Here is a 10,426-nt window from a genome sequence, read left to right on the forward strand (position 1 = left end):
AAAAAGTGAAATTAATTATGAACATTCTAGGAAAAGGAAACAGGGTTATGAAACACTTGCCAACAGTGGTGTTTGTAATCTTCATGAATAAGCAATGCAATAATGCTGGGCAAGTGTGTGTGGGAGGTGCACTCTGGAGAAACTGGCTGTTTTCCCCTCTCTGACCAGTTGAGCTGTTATGATAAAAAATGTTGTTGCTAAAGAAACCTGTAATAAATCCTGTTGGGAGTATTGCATGTGCTGATAACATACGTAAAGTTTGTAAACATATTAAAGTGTCAGGTTTTAGTAACTCTGTTTGTAAAAGTTAGTCGGGAAATGCAATGGAAATCTTGTTGCACCAGCTGGTTGCTCCTACGTTTCTGGTTCACACAAGAACCTTGTCTTCCTTCCCCCCGAAGCAGAGCCTCATTCTATAGGGAAGCTGGAAAAAAGATCTCAAGCCCTACCTAAGCTGTAACTTCCCACTAGAATGCTATCACCAGTGAAGCTGTGCACCTACTGAGTTTTTGAAGAGAAGTGGGATGGATGAGCTGGTGCTTGGTGAAGGATTTATGCTGCTCTGAATGTCGTGATGCACTCCATTGAGGCCTCCATCAAAATACAGATGGCAGCCCTGAGCAAGACATTTCAATTGCCTTTCAGCAGGTGGGAAGAATTGGGTGCCTTCAAAAGAGATTGACAAAACCCAGCATACTGAACAAGGGATTCTCAGCTTAGTATGAAATGTTGAGTTCAGAAACTATATCAAATCCTGGATGTCCAGGGGGTTCAGGTGCCCTGGCACTACTGCCCAGCCTCGCAAACCAGTATGCTCTTTAACAAAAGAAAGGAGATTTCACTCTTTTCGTTTGAAACACACCAAGAAGGGAGCAGCAGCCTTGCTGCCCTTAATGTATCCAAAAACTTAGCAGCTAAAATATTTGGCCAGGAATTGAAAATCTAAGCTAGATGAATTCTTCTCTATAGCATGACTCTAGCCTATCTGTGATGATCTACTCTAATAAACTGATTTTTATCACCTGGATTTGCATGTAATCTCAGGTCATTTGCTCCCACCCATTTTAGTTTGCACAGAAAAGGCAAGGGCTTGGGGGGCCAGATAGGAGAGCAGAGCTGCACAAGACTGTATTCCAATGTCAGTAAGCAATCATTGGCAATATCGTGTGCTCCTGATGGAGGACGTTTGTATTGTTATTTTTATTATTTGTCAGTTTATGTATTGCCTTTTTTTTTATACATAGGGTTTCTTTAAGAGAAAATTTAAAAGTCTCTGCATGAAGGTACGTGAGCTCAGAAGCCTTCCATGCCAGGTGGACGCTCAATGTCATTAAACTGAAACCTCATGTTAGAAACGACAAAGCATCCGAGAAATGTCCATGTGTCAAGGATGAGGTGGCAATTAAGCAGGGCTTTGAAGGTGAGGGACTCATATTTAAATCCTGTCCTAGACACACCTTAGGCACCTATATCCTGTTCTTGGATCTGAGCCTTGCTGTGTTTGCCCTCGCACTTTACACCAAGCTGCAGGAATCACATATTGTTACTATTTCAACATCCATCAGTGAGTCCTGTGTTATTTTACAGTGCCCCAAAATCTTCTTTACCCTGCAGGAAATATCAAACTGAAATCCCATCTAGGACCTTTTAATTTTAAACATGAAACATGTTAGTATGTAAAATTGACACACATTAAGAAGCTTGAAATGATCAAGTTTATAGCAGCACTCCCAGAACTTGGTGTAGACCCGTGGTTAGGGGTTTTACTTTCATTTATAAGTATTACTATAATCATTCCTTTATGTTCTTCCCCCTAATTACTCTGTTGTGTAAAGCCAAACTATCAATGCAAGTCTAGGGTGCTATTTGGAGCCGGCAGGAGCTTGGTGTTGTTTCCACAGCCAAAGGCTCTCCCAGGTCAGCTCTGGTCCCCATAGCTGAGTTCTTGCCAGCAGTGTTGGAACGAGATATGTTTTGTGGCTCCTTTGCTGCAGTGGGTGCTAGTTTTTATCACAGGAGAAAATAACATTATTCTAAAACGCAAGGTTGATAGCTTATAGTCTAGAAATTGAAACACACGAAAATGTCTATTCATCAGCTATCGTATAATCACAGTACAATCGTTCCTTCTTTTTAAGGAGCATTGCTCATAGCAGTGCTCTGTACTAGCAACAAAAATAAAGTACTCATTAATAAAATCTGCTGGATTTTATTATGACAAAGCATCTCATTGTAATCATTCTGCTGTCATCAGAAACTCAGTTATTCAATTATTTATAAAAAAAGTTGCAGCTCATGTCTCTCCTTTTTTTTTTTTTGAGAACCGTAACATATTTTGCATTAATAAATATTCTGTATTTTTATCTGTGGCATTGTTTGTTGTAATTGCACACAGACAGACTTTTGTAAAAAATGTACATGGTTTCAGCTGCCTTTTGTCATCTGATAACATTGCTTTATTCAGAATTATTTTGGTAAAAAATTGGCAAAGTGATTTTGAGTAGTTCAGACTCCAAAATTAGAAGCGAGACAAAAATATTATTTTTTATTAGCTTTTATATCTCCTCCACCAAGCTTTCGCAACTTTTAATTTAATTTCAAGCAAAAGGGACAATTCACTCAAGGAGGAAAAAGGTTCTTAAGAACCTCTGTAGTTTTAACAGAGGGGCGTTGCTAGTAGTCACTGTCTATAAATGATTGAATATGAAATGAAAGACAACTTATTAATGTTAGTGATAAAGTGCAGTGGTCAAGCCAACACACTCGCCTTATTAACCAAGAAAGCAAAATGAACATTATAAGCAAGAGAAAAAGAGTAAGTCTGATTTTTGAGTCCTAGCTCAGATTTTATCAGGTATAACTTTCATTGTCTTCAGTGAAAAATTTACGGCAAGAAGAAACAGCAGAACGGGGATTTGCAAAGGCTTGATACACTAATGGCGAAGCTCGAAAGGAATTAATCTCACGAGTTAACTTGATTAACTTCAGTTGGCCCAATAGGTGAAAGTAGAAAAATAGCTGGACTTCTCATATGATTAAGAAAGAAACTGCCTCCCAAACAGGCTATGTATTACAATTTTGAAAGGTAAAGGGCATTGTTTTACCCTATATAGGGACTGTACATATTTAGAGTATACAATTTTGCAAATACTCTAGCACAGGGATTCTTCCGAACTCAAACTGTATACTGAGGTCCTGAAAAAAAAACCCACACCAGCTCCAGTGAAGTCAATGGGACTTTCTCCACTGAAAGCAAAGGAGGCAGGTTCAAGCTCTAAAAACATTTTATTAATAACAGTAATATTTTATTCTGCCTGCAAAGTGAAATTGGACATTTCATGTATTTGCTGATATACCATCCTACATCAATGTCTTTGAAAAATTGTGGTAATATATGTATTTGGAGTCTAATATGAATTTTATATAGTATAAGAAATGTCTTCAGCAGCCGACAAGAACAAAATTTGTAATTATCACCCTGTCAGGTACGAAATGGGAACTGATCTGTAATGTCCTTTAAACTCTTGAGATAATAACACATATTGTTCCACCTTATGGTGGTATGATCAGGCACAGATCTACATACATACAGAGTTATCAAAATAAAATAACAACACAAGTAGTCTATACCTATCATGCTTCTAAAGCTTTCAGCAGTGGGTAGTGATTTTCTGATATTTAATTATTTAAGATATTGTTACAACGAGATACACTCACAGTTTATGACAATAATAATGAAACAGCTCTCCGTCTGCTTTTGTTCCTAATGACTGCAACAGGAATTTTGCTGTCTATGTCAAAACAAACATGTTCTCATCCAAAAATTAGAAATATAGTTTCATTGCAAAAAAAAAAAAAAAAAAAAAAAAAAAGATGCACTGTTCACCAGCAAAGTATTTACCCTGAGAATACTAATATGAAGACATCACAGAAAAAAATTATCATCAGCATGCACACATTTTGAAAGAGAACTAATACTGAGTAATTCAATCCTGCCCAAGGGGTCTGCTTGATGGCTGCTTGCTTGGCTAACTTCTACTTTAAACTGTTGCAATGAGACACCAAATTATTCCTTTTTTAAAAAGTTGATAAGAGCACCTCTCTTATATATAGACTGTGCAGCATTGCCATCTGTGCCGTGTCAATTCTTAAAATACATGTAGATATGAATAATATATATATAGATGGTGAACTATTAAAAAAATTGCTTCCAAAATGCAGTGTTATTTTAATTAATAATGTAATTCCTCTTTTCTTGTTGACATTTTAGCTCCATGTGAATTGCACCCTCCACGAGAGTATTAAAGGACTGAAGATACAATTTCACCAGCTTGTGTTTTGTCAGTACTTTCCTGGTTTTGTTTTAATTTATATAGTTATTTTACAAATGGACTCTTACACATCTCCTTCATTTTGAGTTTTAAGTAGTTGAATGCAAACCAAGCCAGAGAGTCAGAGTGTTTGCAGAGTGGAACCCTCCACTCCTGATTGTGACCAGAAGCAGATGCTGGAAGACCTGCAGTCTTGCATCGGCAGAGGAATGGACAGAGGAGAAATGGCTGGCAGGCAGGCAGGCAAGCAGGCAGGCAGGCAGGTAGGAAGGAAGGAAGGAAAGAAGGAAGAAAGCCAGGAAGGAAGGAAGGAAGGAAGGAAGGAAGGCTTGGTATCCCGAATGTGCCGTTACAGCAAAAGGCAGGAGGAAAAACATCAGATGGGCTACCAATAATCATGGGAGCTCTACATCCAAATTGCACTTCCAGAGTCATACAAATTGTTTTAGTCCCAGATGTAGGAGTTGTGATAGAAGTATAGAATTTTCTATCACCTTGCTTATTCTAGAGATTTCCAAATTTAGTCTGTGGCTCACTGATAGTCCATAGGGTCATGGCAAATGATTTGTCGGTCATTCACAGACCCATAGCTAATAATACTTCATTTCCGTCCATTAGAAGGTCAATGAGAAAGATACCTAACTGTCAATACTAAGTTTTGGGGGCTGGTGGTGGCAGACCCAAAATATTTTTGAACTACTGACTTAATCCTACTTTTTTTCTAAGCAAATTTTAACCACTGGTAGATGCATAGAATTTCTTATTCATGCTATGCTACTCTGTACTCAGCTGCATTTTACTTTGGCTTGTAGGACTCAAACAAGCAACTTTATTAAACTTAGTTGCTCTTATCAGAACAAACCTGCAAATCTCTTTGATAATGATATGTTTGCTTTTGAGCTTTTATTGATCTTGTCCTATGTTTAATTATGGACCTGATCCTCTGCTTGCACTCTGTTCTTGACTTCAGGGGCATTTAATCTATGCACAGCCAACTATGTCTTTACAACAGGTCATGAGATAGAGATTTAGGATTCTCCAACTAGAAATTTCAGTAGAAGTATGGAGAGTGAAAGCATTGCAGATTAGACATTTCTCATAGTAAAGACTACTTTGGCAATAGGTACAAAATAAGCAATGCTTCAACACCTGATCCTTCTGATGGGGAAATTTAAAAAATGAACTTTGATTTATATCAGCAGAGAGTCTGGCATAGCACATTCTGAATTAGTCAGTCCAGACTTTGTTATTTCTTTATGCTAAAATGTGTGAGTCTACAATACAATACATGGAATGGAGGACTTGGAGAGTAAACAAAATGAAGTAACATGGGCTTGTTGATTGCTTGATGGCAAGTGGTTTAAAAATACACAGGTTAAAGAGATATTTGAAAACACTTCCCTAACCATGAGTTTATGATTTCTGGTTAAAGGAGACTATCTGAGCAAAAAACACAGAAATCCAGAGAAATTCTTCCATGTAGTAGATGAATTTGACAGGTGCCTTCTTTATCCACACACTGTAATTTATTCCAAGTTGTACTATTCACTAAAAGCAATTTATGGATTTTTAAAGCCAAAGGGATCAGTGCAAGTGATTGTAACCACGTTTACAATAACTTTCATAAACATTCACTCTCTAATTCTTGCTTCAGGCCGAGTAACCGCTAGTTACACCAAAGCATGTTTTACAACCAGTTGGATTTGAAGACCTCAGTCAGTGGACTGATGTACACCATGGCCAGGTGAGGTGTTCTGAAAGGCTTTTTGTCTTCACTGCCAAAATAACAAGCCAGATTTCCATCCTGACTCTCTAGCTGTGATTTTTCAGCTCTGCTGTGAATTTACCTTAACTCTTGCATTTTAAACATAAAACTTCGAGCAAGCACTCGGTACCTCCTTAACGTTGTCCCAACCGGCTAAATACCCGCGGCCAACACTCCTGCCTCTATTTCCCGAAAGTTACTCTGCTTTGCAGGGTGTCTCAGAACGGCCGAGGTGGAACGGCGCTCGCCTGGAGATTATACCGCGTCTGCCCCGATCCTAGGAAGAGGCGGCTGCACCGCACCCAGCATTGAGAGCGACCGGGGCAGGAGGAAGACCTGCCTTCCCCTGCCAAAGCAGGGCATCGCCCGTGCCGTGCCGTGCCGTGCCGTGCCGATGGGAGCCGAGCACCTGCAGCCGGGGCTGCCCGCCGAGCACGGGACAGCAGAGGTCGCCGCCGGCCCGGCGCTGGCCCGGCGCGCCGCGCACCAAGTGCCGGAGCAAGTACGGGCGGAGGGGGGCCAGCTCCTCGACCCTCGCCCTGCGGGGGATCCTTCCCCCCGACCCCTCCCGTGCCCCCGACCCGGGGCTGAACTTCGCCGCCGCGCCTGTCAGGGTACCCCCACGGCTGGGGATGGGGGGCAGCCGCAGCTTGCGGGCCCCCGGTTGCCAGGGTTTAAAGAAGTGGGTGGGAAGTGATGGAAGCTGCGGAGCTCCCCCTTGCCAAAGATAATAAATCGGATGCCCTGACATGTTTTACTTAGCCCTTAGTTCTCCCTCGCTGCGCGGCCGTGGGGATCGGAGAGCTAGAGCCCCAGTCTCTCTCGTCCTCAGCTCCGCTTTAGGGGCACTTTAGGTGAATCAAACCTTGTTTGCAGGAGGCAAACTATACAAAGGAGGCTTTCAAGGGCCAGCCGTGCCAACCAGGGCAAGGGAGCGAAGGCTGAGCAAGAGAAAATTAAAATAATAGTACCTCCCCTCCCTGAGGAAGTAACTTAGTTACTTCTCGCTGATTAAATGCAGGCTGTTGTGTTTTATGACATTTCCTCGGTGTCTGCAGCTGTCAGGGAGAGCGGACAGGCATGAGCAGCCTCTCCGCGGTAGGTGCGCAGAAAACGCCTCCTCCCCAGAAACGGCGGCGGGTCCGAAGCAGGCGGGGTGGCGAGGCCGGGTCGGGGGCACGTCTCGGAGGCCCTGCTGCCGCATCCCGCTGCGCCCGCGGCTCCTTGCGGCGCCCTGGCAGAGCTCTGCCCGGTGGCCTTGCCCGAGGGGTGGTCACTGCGGATCCGGGCCCGCGCCGGAGCCCCACGCCGGAGCCCCAGGCCGCCCGCCCGTGGCAGCGCCCCGCGACCTGGACAGCGCCTTCCCGAGGGGGCCACTCGCTCCTGCCTCCTTGTTCTTCCCTCCCCGATGACGGGGGGACTTTCCTCGCCTCCTCGGGGCGACAGCTCCCTGGGAGTTGCTGTCAGAACCCTGGGTGCTGCCCCGCACCCTTAGATCCCCCATCCGCCTCCTGCCTTCGCCCCTGACCCAGGCGGCGATGGATAGGGATCGGTTAAATTAGAAGAGAGGAACCCACTTCATTCCATGCGATTAAAATAAAAAAAAAACAAAACAAAACCCTAAAAATTCGGGGGCCACAGTCCCAGGACAGTGGCGATGGGTGACTAGTGGCAAGTGGAGGCTGGAAGCCAAAGGGCCGGACAGCGCCGCGACAACCCACCCTCCTACTCCGAATCGCCAGGCGCCAGGCTTAACCTATAGTCATAATCTGTACTGCTGGTTCTTGGGGTGGGGGCTTCTTGACCAGGATGGAGAAAGGCGCTTGGGGCATACCGGCAAAAAGTTACCTGTCGTGTCATCGCTTTTTCCCTTTAGGGAAAAGAAAGGACGTTCCCCTTTACCAGACACTAAAATGTAAAGGACCAAACTCAGATCTTCCCAGGGCCCGCGCTGTTCATCCCGGTGAGGTGAGAAAGAAGAGCAGAAAGAGGTCAAAAATCGCCTTCATCCCTCCAATTGAATGAAACTGCCCGCAAATCCGCTCGGCCGCGCCGCGGGTGCGGAATTTGGTTCCCCGGGGCACTCGCCCGGGCACCGGGGGCACAGAACTCCCCGGACAGGTGAACAGCACAAAGAGAGGAAGCAGAAGTTATCAAAGTATAAATCTCTTCGCACTTACTTCTTCCCTGTCGCCGTACCCTGGAGGCGTGCTGGCTGCCAATGTATTCCATAAAGTTCAAAGTGATAAAAAACCAAGAAATCAGTCGCAATTGCATAGTAACCCTTTGAGAGTTCGACTTCTCCTTTTCGTCTTTTTTTCCTTTCCTTAAAAAAAGAAATAAGGGGTGGTAGGCGGCAAGGGATGAACACAGCAGCAGAAATACCTGCACTGAGATCCAAAGCTGGGCTTGGCCGGCTTGATGGCTTTTGCCTTTTTTTTTTTTCTTCCCTTTTTTTTTTTTTCCCCTTCCCCTTCGCTTTTCCTATTGCACTTTCCAGCAGTCTGGCCCGCTACCTGCCGCAAACCTCAGAGTGCAGTCAGCAGCGGAGAGGAGCCGAGCAGCCGCCGCCGGGGTCCATGCCGGACCGGTGGCCGGCAGCATGTTGTGCGGGCGCCGGGGTGCGTGCGGCTGTGCGCGCCCGTGTGTGCGCCGGGCGGGCGAGGTGCCGACAGGACGGATGGATGGATGGCGGTGGGAGAGGAGTGTGCGAGGGCGGGAGCGGCGGGGGGGCAGAGGGAGGACCCAGCCCCGCCGCCGCCGCTCCGGAGCAGCCGCGCTGTGCGCCGCGGGCACCGCCAGCCGCCGGGCGCAGGTGGGCCGGGCCCCCCCGGCTCTCCCGCCCGCCGACCAGGAGCCTCCGGACTTCATGCGGGAGCTGCTCGTGAGCGAGGCCCCGGGGGAGAGGCCTCGAGGTGGGGCGGGCCGGGAGGAGCAGAGCCCCAGCGCCCCGGCACGGCGGGGGGAGGCTCTCCGTGCCCGGCCGAGCCCTTTCGGGGTACGGGCTCCCGAGCATCCTCCAGCGGCGGGGCCCGCGGGCGGCAGGGCTCTGCAGCCTCACTGGCAACCCCCGCCTGGAGGTCTCCACTCGCCTCCCCTACGCTGCCGGTCTTCCAGAGGTCACCGCGGAGGTGCCGCTGCCCCCCGCGCCCCGGTGCCTCCGTGGGGAGGAGCCCCCCACTCGCCAGGGGGACGGCGCGGGGTGCTTAGCCCCTTCCTTGCGGAGGGGGACACAGCGCAGCACCCCCCCTCTTCCCTGAATCTACTTACATCCTGCTTGAAATGGAGATGGGGAGATGGGAGAGGGGCGGTGAGGAATTTTCTTCATTGTGGACTTCCCCCACGGGACAGGGGTTTTTCGAGGTGCCTTCTCTGGCGGGACGAGACAGAGCAAATCCGCGTGTCCTGCCGGGGACGGGGGCCGTCCCCACGGCCGGCTGGCGGCAGGCAAGGCACGAGGCCGGCCCCGGGCTGGGACCGAACGGAGTCGTGCGCCCGCGGGTGAACCCAGCAGCCTGCCGCCGGTGCCTTCGGGACCCTCGGCAGAGCCCCGGCACCGAGGGCACAGCTCAGCTGCACCTCGGCGAGGCTAGGCTGCCTGTTTGACAGAAGAGTATCGCGTTTCTTTCCTCCAGCAAGGGTTTATTTTTGGGGTGAAGGGGAAGGCTACAAAGGGGGAGGTGAGGCTGATTCTAGGCAAAACCGGCCACTTCACTGAGTGCTTTCTTGCTTCCCTTCTTATCTCAGTCCTTATCTTATCCAAGCCTATCTCTGGGACGAGAGAGTGAGCCGTGTAAATCGGCGCTGACTGCATCAAGAACCCCAGTGATGTGAGGAGCAGCCACTTTAATTGTAACTGTTTTCCTCAGTCTCTCCCCCCGCTGCCCCTCTCAGAGCTGTTATATATCTGTACCATAAAATGTGCGGGATTTAAAGGTCTGTGGGAGGCTCCCTTTGAAAAGGACTCCGGGGAAAGCCTTTCTAATCCAGGATACTTGAGCCGGATGGGGTGGGATTGCCAGAGAGGCATAAAATAAAAATCATTCAGCAGACAAAACTAGGGGCTACCCCGACATGAAGAAAGTACATTTGTCTCGATGTTTTATTTTGTTGGAGATTGAGACTTCTCCTGTGCTAGTGTGTGTGTGTGTAAATATCTGAGGAAGCCAGGCGAGTGACATAAATAAACAAGACTGTGGAGAAAGGATGGGCCATGTATGTGAGCCAACCTGCAGCTAGCCAGCCAGCTCACTAGAGCAGCATTAACACCAGTGGGCAGAGAAAGCATGTCAAAAAATAAACGCTCTGTGAGAAACATAAGGAAAACATT

General features: G+C 47.1%; 1 protein-coding gene across 3 annotated transcripts in view; it reads right to left on the reverse strand.

The window, feature by feature from the left end:
• RSPO3 (R-spondin 3) overlaps nt 1-9,951 on the reverse strand; it is a 63,992-nt gene extending 54,041 nt beyond the window's left edge. Inside the window, exons 1-2 of one of the 3 annotated variants that reach the window (XM_051792289.1) lie at nt 9,367-9,951; nt 8,277-8,422 (exon numbers count right to left, since the gene is read on the reverse strand). In XM_051792289.1, the coding sequence (XP_051648249.1) occupies nt 8,277-8,422; nt 9,367-9,368 (148 nt within the window). In that variant the 5' untranslated portion in view covers nt 9,369-9,951. Of the gene's footprint in view, nt 1-8,276; nt 8,961-9,366 lie in introns of those variants that run through there. The other 2 variants (XM_051792286.1, XM_051792287.1) reach the window with 2 other exon arrangements.
• Nucleotides 9,952-10,426: the final 475 nt, after the last annotated feature.

Source organism: Manacus candei, unplaced genomic scaffold (genome assembly GCF_025592945.1).
Source record: "Manacus candei isolate 608988 ecotype Guabito, Panama unplaced genomic scaffold, ASM2559294v1 h1tg000034l, whole genome shotgun sequence".
Taxonomy (NCBI): domain Eukaryota; kingdom Metazoa; phylum Chordata; class Aves; order Passeriformes; family Pipridae; genus Manacus; species Manacus candei.